This window comes from Rhinoraja longicauda, chromosome 7 (genome assembly GCF_053455715.1).
Source record: "Rhinoraja longicauda isolate Sanriku21f chromosome 7, sRhiLon1.1, whole genome shotgun sequence".
Classification (NCBI taxonomy): Eukaryota; Metazoa; Chordata; class Chondrichthyes; order Rajiformes; family Arhynchobatidae; genus Rhinoraja; species Rhinoraja longicauda.
The window spans coordinates 27819587-27835658 of record NC_135959.1 but is presented as its reverse complement, the minus strand read 5'-3'; the positions used below and the strand labels follow the sequence as shown (position 1 = coordinate 27835658).

The following is a 16072-nucleotide window of genomic DNA, read 5'->3' as shown; positions in this document are numbered from 1 at the left end:
AATCTACTATAAAATAATTGTCTTTGCTGTTTCCAATGCAGGAACAATTTGTATTTAGTGTCAATTCAATATTTTTCCTTTATTAACTAATATTCCATAAATTTGTCTAATAGTTTATAGCCTGATGCTCAGAATGACAGTCCTTTGTTTACTGATGATCACTTTATCACAAGACAGCACACTTATATTATAGTCAAGACAGCACACCTATATTATGCTAATGTATCAAGGAAAGAGTTCTTTGCCCAGAGAATCTCATCGATGGCTGTAAATGAATTATGTTATTTGAGAGAACGTGTATTGTGAACCGAAAATAAATCTCAATATTGGAAATATAAAGACTTGAGTAATAACTTTGCAGTGACTATGTCTGAACATAAATTTCGGTGAACCCATCTCTGTACATTTTTACTAAACACTGCTTGATGTACTCCAACGTAATTGAAAAGACATATGCTGCACGTGCACAGGAGAGAGAGAGGGGAAAGAAGGGGGCAGAGGGAGAGAGAAAATAATCAGAGAGAAAAGCGAGAGAGGAGAGGAGTGAGGAAAAAGCGAGAGGGGAGAGAGAGAGAAAAGCAACAAAGGAGAATGAAAAAGAGAGGAAATTGAAAAGGGGACAGGAAAGAGAAGAGAAACAGATGACAGAGAAAAGTGACCACTGGGTTGTGTGTGTGTGTGAGGAAGAGGGTGAGGAGCACAGTTGTGATGACTGTAGAAATTCTGTGAACTTTTAAATTTCTATTCCCATTCAAGATGGGCCAAATGCAGGAAGGCGGGACTAGAGTAGCTGGAACATGTCGGCCAGTGTGGACAACATCAGTGTGGGCTGAAGGGTCGTTTTCCATGCTGTATAACTCTACGACAACACCTGGGAAGTACAACAATAAATTAGGCTACAGGAAGTCTGGTTTTACAGGCAGGAAAGGTGTGTGTACTCACAACAGGTGGCAGTTAAACTCACGTGATGACGCAGTTACCCAAGTACATTATATTCCAATTCAAAAATTTGGTCCACATGATACTACATCTCAAATTTGACACACATTAGTGGCGATTTTTTGCCTCAAGATCCCCAATACCCAGCTGCTGAAGCTGCTGCTTTGATGTGGCTCATACCTTCTCAGGGATGCATAATCGCTATCTGCATTCTTATTCAGAACACTGGCACTACGCTGCCTGATCCAGCTATTGTCATTTAAAAGCTGGGTCTTTCTGCGCATCTCCTGCAGGATTTTCTTTCGCTCTTGCTCAGCATGCGACAGGGGCTGTTCTTTCTGGTGCGAGGTTTTCGGTGGTGCTTCATTCTTAATCCATGCACTGTCTGACACTCGACTCTTCAGGTCACCTGTAAATCAATCACAAATCATTGTCAACAGCTTTCATGCCTTGCAGGAGGAAAACATGGATTAACGCAACATTATTAAGATGGAGAGCCTTCATTTGAAAATACTGCACCGAGTTAACATTTCATAAGGAATCAGCAAACTTAGCACGGCAATGCTGAAGTACATTGAGTGAACGAACTAATGGAACATTTTTATCACAGTTATCTTCTCAGCATTGGATGATCATTGGGTAAAAATCAGCTTGGGTAATGATTAAGTCTGAAGGAGGAATTATTTAATTTGCAAATCAACACTGACTATAATTAGCACTCATATATTGAAAGCAGATTAGGAACTGCCTGGCGTAACGGCAGAATTATTATGAAGAAAAGACGTGATTGATGTGGTTAATGCAATTGGGTGACCAGCACACCCGAATGGTGAATTTGATATTAAAATATAAATGATCCAACAATCAGTATAGTGTCACAACAGATCATTCAACAGAAGCGGAAAAACAAATAATTACAATGCATCCAACAAAATTGTTCATTTTGGGGGACTAAAAAGTGTATAATTAAGGAAAAAATTGTTTCAGATTGAAGCAGTTGTTCAAATGCAGCTGAAATTGAGCTAATTAGCTTGATCACTGGATTAATTGTGAAATTAAGGTGAAGCTTGGCTGCTGATCAGAGCCACTCCCACCTCTCTCTGGGTCAGCATATTTCATCTGATTGAGGATTTGCAGCCTCTGAGTTTCCAATTCAACCCGCATAGCATCTTGGAACTTGGCACAACTCCTGGGCATTTTTTCCTCTTCAGGCAGCCACTGGGCTACACCGCCCAATGTTCCCACATTTACACCTAAACGCACATCGAAATATGCACACAGCCAGGCATTAGCTTACAGGCATGGATAAAATGAAGGATGTGGTCAGACAGAGTTAAATTCAAAGATCAAGAAATGCTACAACATTTTGCCTAGAAATGCCTCACTGTATTTCAACCTTTGACTAACTGTGATTAGTTCTTGGTTACATAATTTTACAATTACCCAAGCATATCTGTAACTAACTTGTGTGTTTCCATACTTGCTCTGCAAATTATACTTTTAGGGCACATTACTGAAAACGCATCACAGCTGTTGAACAAGATGAGCCAAGATATCCTTAGCACATTGGCTGGTATAAGTGCGCATATGGATAGGCAAGTCAAAAGTTCATCAGTGCATAAATCATCGGAGCAGAATTAGGCCATTCGGCCCATGAAGTCTCCTCCGCAATTTAATCATGGCTGATTTATCTTCCCATCTCAACTCCATTCTCCTGCCTACTCCCCGTGCCCTTGACACCCTTACTAATCAAGAATCTGTGAATCTCAATGACTTGGCCTCCACAGCCATATGTGGCAATGAGTTCGACAGATTCACTCATGTATTTATTTCGCAAATGAAACAATCAAGAGAAACTTACCCTGTTTTTGCACAGGCACAACCTCATCAAGCTCAGAGGTGGACTTTGATTTAGGCCTGAAATCAAAATGGAATTGGAGTTGTTATTACAGTAAGAATATGATGCAACACAATTCATCTCTTTCCAACGGATTACAAATAATCTTAATTTAAAGCAAATACAATAATAGACAATAGGTGCAGGAGTAGGCCATTCGGCCCTTAGAGCCAGCACCGCCATTCAAAGTGATCATGGCTGATCATCCACAATCAGTACCCCGTTCCTGCCCGCTCCCCATATGCCCAAACTCCACTATCATTAAAAGCTCTACCTTCACTCTCTCTTGAAAGCATCCAGAGAATTGGCCTCCACTGCCTTCTGAGGCGGAGAATTCCACAGATTTACAACTCTCTGAGTGAAAACGTTTTTCCTCATCTCCGTTCTAAATGGTCTACCCTTTATTCTTAATCTGTGGCCCCTGGATGTACTTTGCACAGAAGCATTATTTTCTTGAACACATAATCTGGATTAAAACAGACACATGGACCTGAAGGACAGAAAGTTGCAGGGAATTTAAATCTTTACAACGGTTATGACTATTTAAAACTATATTCAACTATTATAATTTCGGAAACCTCTCTGCTATAATTAACTTTACTGCTAAATAACTTCTAATTCTTCCCCATGCCATGTTTTGTAGTGATCCCAGCAACTGGATGTGAGATACACTCATCTGGTACTTCAGTAACTAAATGGAATCTTACCATCGAGGATTAAACTCTCTCGCTCTTTCTGCCTCTGCCTGCAGTGCTTGCTCCTCTGCCTGCTGCCTCTGCCTTCTTTCTTCTTTCTGTCGTTCCAGCTCCCGTTGTCGCTGCTCATGGCGCTCCCGTTCCTTCTCTTCCTGCAGTTTTCTCTCCTGTTCATGGCGGGCTGCTTTTTCTTGGCGCTCACGTTCCCTCTCTTCCTGCAGCCGGATTTCCTCCTGCCTCCTGGCCTCCTCGTCTTCCCTTTGGCGTTCATCTTCTTCTTCGTCTCCCAGCTCTTCTTCGGTGTCATGACCATCCCAAGACGTGGACCAATTTCGGGAAGATAATTTGTTTCTGGGTTCACCAGGCCCATCCGTGACACTGAATGGTGACCGCGGGGTGTTTGTTTCTTGTAGTATCTTGCGCTCCTGTTAAAATTGAAATTACATTTAAGAGTGAGCAGTGATTAAAGACTTTACTCAAAATTTTACACTTTACAACAGAAAAGGTGAAAGGAGATGCAATAAAGGCTCAAAGTAATGAGAGCCGAAGGTGGGTGAGAGTGACAAATCTATTTCTATGGGCAGACGAGTCAATAACCAGGCAATGGTGTAAGGATTAGGGGAAAGTGAAGATAGATACAAAATGCTGGAGTAACTCAGCGGGACAGGCAGCATCTCTGGAGAGAAGGAATGGGTGACGTTTCAGGTCGAGACCCTTCTGCAGACTTGAAGATCTTCGGTCACCAGCATTTTGTGCCTATCTTTGATGTAAACCGGTATCTGCAGTTCCTTTCTACACATTAGGGGAAAGTGAACTGTATTTTCAGCAGAGTGGCCGAAGAGGTGCAGAAGCCCATCCCCTTGAAGTTTGGTAAAGGCTGAAATCTTTGTATATTCTAGACGTACATTGGATGTGCCATAAGCCATAAGTGTTCCAACCAACATCTGGGCAATGGAATGAGGTTGCATTGTTCTTCCTCTGTCAACATGGACATAATGGGCCAACTGGCCTCATCTGCGTTATATATGTTAAATTGTCTGGGTGGCTTAGTGGCACAACAAGAAGAGCCACTGCCTCATGGCACCAAGGTTCAATCCTGATCGTGGGTGCTGTCTTTACAGAGTTAGCATTTTTTCCATTACCGCGTGGATCCCCTCCCACAACCCAAAGAAGTGTGGGCTTATGGGTTACCTGCCCACTCAAAATTGCTCTCACCATGTATATGGGAGCATGGTGGCATAGAGAATCTGGGGAGAGGTTGATGATAATATGGGAAAATAAAAATTAGATTAAAGCCGAATTATGTGTGAGCAAATAGTTGATGGTCAATATGGACTTGATAGGCTGATGGGCCTGCTTCCATGCTGCATCTCTCGAAGACTCTGGTATGATAAGGATCTAGTTCCTCCCCCTTCACTGTTAAGGGTGCCTTTCTCATGTTGTTTCTTCAGGAGATACTTTGAATAGTTCTGCGATTAATTGCATTTATTGCCCATTGCTATTTGTCTTTGATAATTTATAAAGTAGGGTCCACATGTAGTAGCTAATGTCCGTTATACATAACAACATTATAAAGGTCCTTGTAGGAAAGGGCTTTCAGAGGAAGATTATGAATGGACCTCAGTAACACCGTTAAAACAAATATTTTACAATCTTTCATATTTTTCTTGCTTGCACTAATAATATTGCTTTGTAAAAATGTATTGTTTTTTTTGTTTATTATGTTACCCGCCAGTATTGTGATTATGGGCCTCTTATGCTGCTGCAAGTAAGAATTTAATTGTTCTGTTTTTGGTGCATGCAACAATTAAACACTCTTGACTCGGCAACTGATTTCCCCCTGTCCTCAATTCCCTGCTAAATACTGTGACCCAGTCTAGTTGCACGAAGGATTAGATTTTGGCAGAGTAACCAAAGCGAGCTAATATAGATGTACAAGATGTGGATGAAACCACACTTGGAATGTTGATGAGGCCACACTGGGGGACGTGGACTGCAAGGAGATGGGCAGTGGCCATTTTCCCTAGAACACGGGAAGCCGAGGTGACCTTACAAAGGTATATAAAACCATGAGGCATAATTAATGTGAATGGCCACAGCCTTTTTTTCCAAAGGGTCGGAGTGTCCAAAAGTGGCAGAGATTTGAGGTGAAACATTTAAAGGGGACCCAAGGGGCAGTTTTTCAACACAGAGGGTGGTGGACATGTGGAAGGAGCTGCCAGAGCTCGTGGTGGAAGTGGGTTAAATTACAGTGTTTAAAGGACATTTAGACAGGTCCATGGATCAGAGAGTTTTGGAGGGATATGGCCAAACACAGGAAAATTGGATGAGCTCAGGTAGGCAATTTGGTCAGCATGAATCGGTAGGAGCCCATTTCCATGCTATAGAAGTAAGCAACAGCAGAGGGAGCTGAGGACAAATCCATGGATGTGGTAGGACATGTTGAAAGGGAAGTGGCAAAAACCTATAGGGTCTGGGAGCCAGGGTGCCCCTTTCTTGTACAAACCACATATCCCTCATTGTGAATTTTCAGCTTCGTTGGAGGTGCTTAAAGGCCATCAGTTAAAGTAACTCTCACAGAGGAGCTTATTCACAAAATGCTGGAGTAACTCAGCAGGTCAGGCTGAAGAAGGGTCTCGACCTGAAACGTCACCCATTCCTTCTCTCCTGAGATGCTGCCTGTCCTGCTGAGTTACTCCAGCATTTTGTGAATAAATACCTTCGATTTGTACCAGCATCTGCAGTTATTTTCTCTCACAGAGGAGTGGCAAATGTGGCCACAGCAACAGCATGGGATCAATCATTAGCAGCGAGCCTTACTGTTATTGATTGAAAAGCAATGGCAGCACGGTGGTACAGCGGAAGAGTTGATGCCTTGCAGCGCCAGAGACCCGGGTTTGATCCTGACCACGGGTGCTGTCTGTACAGAGCTTGCACATTCTCCCCGTGACCACATGGGTTTTCCCCGGGTGCTCCGTTTTCCTCCCACACTCCAAAGACGTACAGGTTTGTGGGTTAATTGCCTTTCATAAAATTTGTAAATTGTACAGGGATCACTAGTCCATGCGGATTCGATGGGCCGAAGGGCCTGTTCCCACTCTGTATCTCTAAAGTAAACTAAACAGTTATATTTATTTAATTCACTTAAACTGTTCAGCTCTTGCAGTGAAATTTTAATTCATTCAGGATCAGCCATATTTCATGCCCACACCCTCAAACAGAAAACCTATAGGGTCCTGGAATTTATAAATAGAGAGAGAGGCTACAAAGAGAGGAAGGTTATGTTGAACCTAATAAAAACCCTGGTTAAGCCATAACTGGAATATTAGTCACCGAGCCGGAAGAATGTGAAGGTCCTAAAGAGGATGTGAAGGTCCTAAAGAAGATTTACAGGAATAGTTTCCAACAGCAAAGAGTTGACAATGAGGTTAACTTGAAAAAGCTAGATATGTTTGCCTTCAAGCAAAGAAGATGAGGTTTAAAAGAGGCACACAAAATCGTAACAGCTTTAGATATAATAAATGGTGGCACGTTATTTATGAAACAGTAGGCAGAGATTTGTAGTGATGGGCAGTGAAACGGTTAAGTTCTCTGGAGCTCATCGTTTGTAAGGCTGGTAGAGCCTTACAAAACGCCAATCCAGGCTTTCAAAAGTAAGTTGAATAGACATTTCAGGAAAAATATTTTGCACGACTATTGGGAAAGAGTGATGGAATGAGGCCGACTGAATGAACGCATAAATAATGAACATTGTCTGATGTTGTCCCATCTGTCTGATCTAACAATTCTATGATTCTACAACTTCCCCATGTCCACAATTGACAGATGGGAATGGAGCGCAAGCCTCATTTGCAGGTTTGGAGGATCGCAATAAGAACATAATTTATTGCGCGTCCTTAAGCACCCCGTGAAATCGACCATCTCAAGGGCAATTAAAGGTCAAGAACGTGGCTGTAGGTCTGGTTTGCTGTGACCCTTGGGTGGGTAAGGATGGTAGATTTCCTTCGTTGAGCGAAATTGGTACGAATCAAGCTGCTCCCCAGCCAGTGGTTTTGTGGAAAACCACCAGCTCACCGCCTGTGCAGGTCATGTAGTTCTTGACGTCTGCACCTGCATGTTACATAGTGAATGCAGAAATAAGCATTGGTGGGGGTCAGAAAAGAACAAAGATATTGAAGCAGGAGTAGGCGGTTCATCCCCTGTGACTTCTCCACCATTCAATAAGATCCTGGCTGATTTTTGACCAGGGTGTCTCTTTCTTGTACAAACCACATATTCCTCATTGCGAGTGTGACTTACTCCCGTTTCATTGCAGGAATCAACACCTGTCCATGGGCAGAGCTCCAATGTGCTGTACTGGGGGGATTGAGAAGATAAGCAAGTGGTTTGCTTTAACATTGATTTTGATACGTTTCCATCATAAATGCACCTTAAGCAAATCTGTTGATCTCAAGCTTAGGAAGGAACTGCAGATGCTGGTTTATATTGAAGATATACACCTTTTCTCCTGATCTGCTGAGTTAATCCAGCATTTTGTGTCCATCTGCTGATCTAATATCTGTTTGCAAATAGTTAATTCCTTTTTTTAACATTTCTTTAACTTTTGGCCTTTAAGCACCTCCAACAAAGCTGAAACAGGGGAGTGGCTAGTGTGGCCACAGCAAAAGCATGGGGTTAATCATGAGCAGAGAGCCTGACTGTTATTGATTACAGTCAGGCAAAAAACAAAGGCAGTACGTGGCACAGCGGAAGATTTGCTGCCTTGCCACTGTCCACCCTTATTTTATTTGTTAAACTACAATAGATTGACTATTTCTGAATCTTGAGACTCCAATTTTGATAAGAATCAGTACTTATGTTGCCAGGATAATGTCCTATCAAAACTTATGCAGAATTTGCACAAGTCTCCAGCTTCTAAATTCAAAGATAGAGTAAAAGTTTTATGTCGTTTAGTGATGGGAAAGGATCCATAATTATAGAATCCAGATTTTAAAATCAGTATCAATTATTATCTAGCTTGGAGAAGAAAGATTACTATTGATTCAAGCAAGATTGTCCGCTCTTGGTGATGAACATCATGCTGAAATATGAAGCAGTCATTAAAGTAAGAACTCGTTTAGTTGGAAATATCATCCAGTTGAAAAGTTTATTTTTTTTAAACCATAAAAGAATAAAAAGGCAACGACAATGATTTATCTGATTCTATCCCAAACTTCTTACAAAGGACAATGTCTGACCTGCAGCATTGATTTTGACCCAATAATTAGTAGAAACATGTTTAATTTATGTAATTTATACATAAAGGGCAAAAAGAACCACACATTTCAAAATCATTAATCATAATACCCGTTTGGCAATAAATGGTTTGGCAAATGGTCCCATTAGCAATTAGTACCAACAATTAAGAAATATAATCAGGCTTTTGTAAATACAATCTCTTTAAACGGATAATGTCTTTGACGATGTTTGGACTGGCAACCTAAAAGTATGTTCTATTCAAAATTGCCAAACTTTTAATGATGAACATTCATCATTAAAACAAACACATCGATATGGGGGTATTACACAATGTAGACTCTGGTTATTTGTGAAAATAACAAAACCAACTGGATTAACAATTTTCAATATTTTGATATTATATCTCTCAAGTCAATTTTTAACTTAAAAAATCTTAAAGGACCTCTTTAGTTTCACAGACTAGTGCATTGGATTTCCGACACATGTAAGGACCCTGGTTAGTGCAACACCACATCCCTCATTACCTCTTCATAGTACTTGGAACCTTCCTGTTCAGCTTCTCTCTGGGCCCTTTTCCATTCTTCCTCGAGCTTTTCTTGCGCATGCTGATATTCTTCCTAGTGATCCCAGATAATCAAAACCATTAGGCAGAGAAAAGTGTGTGGAAGCATGCGAGGAAGAGCTTATATTTCCATATTGCCTCAGTAGTACTAAGATGCCAATGCCAAAACTGGAATCAGTCCAAGAGAGAGAGAGAGGGGGGGGGGGGGGGGGGAGATTCTCCCTCCAGGGGAAGCACCAAATGAACATACATGATTGTGGCTGCATAATGAATACTTGGCTTTGTGTAAGTCAATAAAGCAATCAGGATACAGCCTGGCATTAGAAGCTCATTGCAAGTAATCAAGGCAAATTTCTTTGCAATATTTAAATTGCTTATTTTAGACAAATTAGAAACATTTCTACAAACTTGGAAGTGGAAGAATTTTGAATTATTAAAAACATGCATTACCAAATTTAAAATGTCACAATATAGGTCTGCATTTAACATGTCTACGTTAAAAACAAAGCACATTTTTTTGACATGCTAAAATTTTAATGAACTTTACCCAGCACTAATCCAAATTCAATGAATAAAGGAGAAAACTTTCATAACTATTGACTGAGCTCCCAATGCAATACCCTCCAGCATTTAAAACAAGCACTTCTTTTGAGTCTAGGTTTGGCAAAGGCTACTCACAAAAGGAGGTCTCACCGTTCAGTAACAACGTTAACAAAACAAATTTAAGCCATCACCACTGCGTGCCATGCATGCTCCATGTTATAACTAGCAACAGCACTGTGATATAATGCTGGCATTAGGTAGCACAGTTAGAAAAGAGTAACAGTAGGTCTTTTCCAAATCAAAAGGATAATAACCTGGCTTGAACAGCAGGACCTCAAATTCTTACAATATAAACTGCCATCCATGTTCAATACCCAAAATTATATTTATATTTTTAAAAAGAAGTACAAAAGGATTTAAAAATGCAGATATTATACATTCCACTAGATTAAAAATAGTTAATCTTCAGCTTCTGCTGGACTGAACTGGTTCCACAAGTATTCAATTCCCAAACAAGAGAGCTCCCTTCAGTTGTTCCCCAAACAACTGATGATACAATGGTTCCTAATCGATTCAACTAGCATATCAGCCATTGCAAAGGACACAGCAAGAAAAATGTGATGGGGCAAACTTGGTCAGAGAATAAATTCTCTGGGTGAACTGGAGAGAAAGAGGAATTTCTTTAGTCAGAGGATGGTGAATCTGTGGAATTCTTTGCCACGGGAGGCTAAGTCAATGGGTATTTTAAAAGTAGAGATAGGTAGAGTCTTGATTAGTAGGGGTTATGGGGAGAAGGCACGAGAATGGGGTTAGGAGGGATATATAGATCAGCCATGATTGAATGGCGTAGATTTAATGGGCCAAATGGCCTAATTTTGCTCCTATCACTTATGATTATGGAGTGATGAAACCTCAATCTTCCCTATGTTAAGCAACTTTATTCTCAGTAACAGGATCATAGCATGGAGAGCTGCTATATATGGAAGCACACTCACTGAAGAACGAATGCTTAATTACTCTGGTATTGTAAAGCTTTGATAACCTGCCATTTGATTGTTCAAAATACCCTATAGTTCGGCATCTGGCTCAATAGCTCAGAGGGTGAGCCAGGAGTCCAGAATGTGAATGTGGTACGTGGTGTGTGCGAGACAATGGGCCACAATCTGGAGGCTAGAATGCCAGGGGTCAGGAACACAGGTAGGCTTGTCACTGGAGCCAGGACTCTGAGCACTTGCATATTTGCTGCTCCTTTAAGATTCACCCAGTTCGCCGGAAAATGTATTAAACCAATGTGGAGAATCTAAATAAAGTTCTGAAATAAATGAATCGGGGTATTATCAATTGCAGCCAATTGTTTGGAAAATCGAGAAACAAAGAACTGCAGATGCTGGTTTATACAAAAGACAGACACAAGGTGCTGGAGTAACCCAGCAGGTCAGGCTATCCTTTTTCTCCAGAGATGCTGCCTGGCCCGCTGAGTTATTCCAGCACCTGGTGACTAGTTTGGAAAATCTGCTCAATCCAGCTTCAAAAAGCCGAGGCTGGATTGTCAGAATTTTCCTGTAACATGTTTCAAATGAACACCAACAGAATTAGGTGCATTTTGTTTAGTTTAGTTCAGTTTAAAGATACCGAGCGGAACCAGGCCCTTCAGTCCATCGAGTCCACGCCAACCAGCAATCCCCGCACATTAACACTACACTCACCACTCACGGGATAAATTCCACTTTTATTAAGCCAATTAACCTACAAACCTGCATGTCTTGAGTGTGGTAGGAAACCGGTGCTCCTGGGGAAAACCCACACAGGTCCGTACAGATAGCATCCATAGTCAGGATCGAACCTGGGTCTCTGGCGCTGTAAGGCAGCAACTCTACCGCTGCGCTACCGTGCCACTCTTGCTGGTGATTGGGGAAAATTGATCGCCTCAAAAACGTATCGAATTTTAAAAAGTCCCAATATATTAAAATCTATACAGCAAGATGGATCGTTGGGAAATTGAGCCACTTAAAATTAATGCAAAGATGGTTCTGGATTTTTTTTAAAAGGCCCATGTCCAAAGTTCACATCCTCTTGTATTTTAGCCTTTGCACAACAATGAAACATAAGGGAGTGAAAGCCCCTTTGTCATAACATGCAACATTAAAGGGCTAGCATCCATGCAAAGCATTTATTTATTAGTTAGCTCAGACAAACCACCTCAACACCATGTGGCTGGCACCATAGCCACACTGTACCTTTAACAATCGGTCCTGTTCCTTCTGCCACATTTCCTGGCGCTTTCTCTCCTCCTCAGGATTCAAAGACCAACGACTTGAAACACTAATTGACGGAATTTGTAGCTATCGTACCACAGCAAGAAGAAAGCATGTAACACCTTTTTTTTAATAAAAACATCCAGATTTGCAACTTTCTTTAACATCAAGTGATCAATTAAATTCATGAAATGCTCAAAATATTTAATTGAAGTCATACATGTGCATTATATAGTCTTCTTGTTTCTTTGGAATACCATAGAGGGTGGTGGGTATATGGCACGAGCTACCAGAGGTATATTGATAGGAAAGGCTTAGAGGGATATGGGCCAAACACAGGTAAAATGGGACTAACTTAGATGGAGTATCATGGTCAGCGTGAACGAGTTGGGCCGAAGGACCTATTTCTGTGCTGAATCACAATGACAATGACAATTCAAGATGGCATAGTAAATTAGAAACTATACTTACATCACTCACTGCTGTTTCTGGTCCACCTGTGCGGAAAAATAATTTGAAGTGATAAATCCAGCAGAGAAAAAAAATAATTGTGTATACTTTACTAAGTCTTGAAGGCGCAAAAAATGAATGACCTCTAAAACATCCACAGACTGCTCAATTGCTACTGCTGGGCATGGGAGATTCAGTATTTGAAAAAGAACTGCGTGGCCCTTTGACCTTGTTTCTTCCTTCACAAATGAAGGAGTCACTGGGATATAAATCCATGATTGTTTTAAAGAGACACAAACAGTGCCAACTGCATGTTGTCCTACACATCCAATATTTGGCTCTTCTGAAATTAATGCAACCAATGTTTGAAAGATAACAACAACATGCAACCACCACTTAATTCAAGCAACCAGAGACAAAATGTCTCCCTCACCCACTTGGAATCTGTGATTGGTTTTGTTATGATATATTGTTATTGTGATACGGGGGCAAGCCCAACCCAAAGATTTGCTGCAGTTTCAACAGAGAATATTCCTATTCTACCTTGTGCTCTTCATTCTAATAAATATTGCTCTCAGAAATGCCATGGCTAAATAAAAGCAAATACAAAAAGATTTCTTCAAGAGTTTGGCGTGAGAAATAACTCAAAAACAGCCAATTCAATTAGCTTCCTGCATGATTGGTAAGTTACTCATTTTTCAAACACATTCTGAAGACAGGCATCAATTGTAAAAAAAAAGTGCTGCAACCCAACATGGGATCCAATATTTTCTCGAGCAATCTACAACTGTACAGTGGTATATTGTTCTGTTTAGACTAAATATACCCCAAAATAGGCTATTAAATGTAAGATTTCAAGATAAGCCTGCTCAGGAATGAACAGTTTGAGGACATAGTCCAAAGTACACCATCAAATTTATCTTTAATTATTTCTAAAGGCTGGATGTGTACCCAACCTTGCGTGACAATATATAACGTGGAATAATGGCACCACTCGCTACAGCACTATTTTGATTTATTTCAAGCTGTGCATATTTATGAAATAAGGCATTTTGTGCAAAACCCACCACATTATAAAAAGAGGAATAGAGTGCAAAAAGGGAACTGAGTGATACACCATCAATTGAAGATGTGGGGAGATGGCAAGCAAAATAATGATTTTAAAAAATGGGACCATAACAACATTTGTGTCTTGTGATACACACACCTTTGTTGCAATCTCGTTCTAACATTGGACTTTGTTTGAGGGGAAAAAATAATCAGTACTGTAACCTTTGACCTGTCTTAGTTGTAAAAGTGAATAGTTACAGCACCAAATGTAAATGCAATTCTTCCTTTCAAATGGTTTATTAAAATGGCCTTCAATATTCTGCTTGACATCAGGCTCCATAGAAATACCAAAATATTTGCATGCCAAATGTCTCACAATGGCAAGATTTAGAAACACTAAGAGGATAAAGGAGCATAGTTCACATTGTTCAAAAATCACAATGAACAATGACTACCACAAAGGTAGACTGATGAATTAAAAGTAAAATATGATGAACCTACAAAAAGGAGAGAAGCGTTTATGTATTACTTCATAAAGGTAACTGAATGTAAGGCTTAACCTTGTACATCTAATGTTCATTAGTGCTCGAAAGCACATTTATTTTTGGCTTACCTTGTTCAAAAAACTGGGATCGTCTTTTAAAGTTTTTCAGACTAATGGGTTCAGAAGCTAAAGCAAAATAGAAAAATACATTAATTACCAAGTTTAATTCAATCTTCATTAGGAATGAACATTGATCACAATTTTCTGTTCAACAGAGGGTGGCAGGTGCCTGGATCGTGGTGGAGGCAGATACGAGGGTGGTGTTTAAGAAGCTTTTGGATAGGCGCACACACATGCAAGAAATGGAGGGATATGGATTACGTACAGGTAGAAAAGAATTTGTCTTGGGATCAAGTTTGGCACATACATCGTGGGATGGTGCCTGTTCCTGTGCTGTATTGAGTCTGAAGAAGGGTCTCGACCCGAAACGTCACCCATTCCTTCTCTCCCGAGATGCTGCCTGACCTGCTGAGTTACTCCAGCATTTTGTGAATAAATCGATTTGTACCAGCATCTGCAGTTATTTTCTTATACTACTGTATTGTTCTATGTTCTACAAAGAATAGAACATATAAACCACGTGGATAACCCCAATTTAAGAATGGAGTGAAATATGTTGGAAAGTTACATGCAATACTTTTTTTTTTTTTTTCAGAGTCCTAACTATATCGACTAACTTTATTAACTTAATTAAGCAACAGTTGCAACAAACATAAAATGTTGTAGACTAGAGTTTACTACTCCCCATTCTCATCTACTCAGATATTCTTCCCATCGCCAACTCCTCCTACCTTATGCACACCTTTTTTGCACTTACCTCAACCCTGTTTCTTTCCCCTCCTCTACCTTTTCCATCCATTCATTACTCACATCTCCCTACTCCGGGTCTCCTACTTTTTTTCACCACCACTCCTGTTCCCTTCTGTCCACCATCCGTCCCTCTGGGTGTGGATAAATGTGAGGTTATCCATTTTGGTGGCAAGAACAGGAAGGCAGATTATTATCTGAATGGTGTCAGGTTAGGAAAAGGGGAAGTACAACGATATCTGGGTGTCCTTGTACATCAGTCACTGAAAGTAAGCATGCAGGTACAGCAGGCAGTGAAGAAAGCAAATGGCATGTTGGCCTTCATAACGAGAGGAGTTGAGGATAGCAGCAAAGAGGTCCTTCTGCAGTTGTACAGGGCCCTGGAGAGACCACACCTGGAGTATTGTGTGCAGTTTTGGTCTCCTAATTTGAGGAAGGACATTCTTGCTATTGAGGGAGTGTAGCGGAGGTCCACGAGGTTAATTCCTGGAATGGCGGGACTGTCATATGATGAAAGAATGGAGCGACTGGGCTTGTATTCACTGGAATTTAGGATGAAAGGGGATCGTATAGAAATATATAAAATTATTAAGGGATTGGACACGCTATATGCAGGAAACATGCTCCCGATGTTGGGGGACTCCAGGACAAAGGGCAACAGTTTAAGAGTAAGGGGTGGGCCATTTAGAGCTGAGGTGAGGAAAAACATTTTCACACAGAGAGTTGTGAATTTGTGGAATTCTCTGCCTCAAAAGGCAGTGGGCGCTGATTCACTGGATGCATTCAAAAGAGAGTTAGATAGAGCTCTTAGGGCTAGCGGAATCGATATATGGGGAGAAGGCAGGAACGAGGCACTGATGTGGATGATCAGCCATAATCACATTGAATGGCAGTGCTGGCTCGAAGGGCCGAATGGCCTACTCCTGCACCTATTGCGTATGTATCTATGTTCTACATTTCATTCCCCATCTTCCTTTCATGTCAGATTCTAATATTTGCACCCATTATCTTTTCCTCCGATCATCTCATCTTGGTTACTATCTTCACCCAATCTTCCCCGCCTGAATCATCCGCCAATACCCCACCCCACCC

At 40.8% G+C, this 16072-nt stretch overlaps 1 protein-coding gene across 2 annotated transcripts in view; it reads right to left on the bottom strand.

Annotated features, from left to right (window-relative positions):
• LOC144595159 (LIM domain only protein 7-like) overlaps window positions 1-16072 on the bottom strand; it is a 210896-nt gene that overhangs the window by 13203 nt on the left and 181621 nt on the right. Inside the window, exons 18-25 of one of the 2 annotated variants that reach the window (XM_078402296.1) lie at window positions 14243-14299; window positions 12601-12626; window positions 12112-12216; window positions 9294-9386; window positions 3544-3956; window positions 2801-2856; window positions 2034-2192; window positions 1120-1348 (exon numbers count right to left, since the gene is read on the bottom strand). In XM_078402296.1, the coding sequence (XP_078258422.1) occupies window positions 1120-1348; window positions 2034-2192; window positions 2801-2856; window positions 3544-3956; window positions 9294-9386; window positions 12112-12216; window positions 12601-12626; window positions 14243-14299 (1138 nt within the window). The remainder of the gene's footprint in view (window positions 1-1119; window positions 1349-2033; window positions 2193-2800; window positions 2857-3543; window positions 3957-9293; window positions 9387-12111; window positions 12217-12600; window positions 12627-14242; window positions 14300-16072) is intronic. The other variant, XM_078402297.1, reaches the window with a different exon arrangement.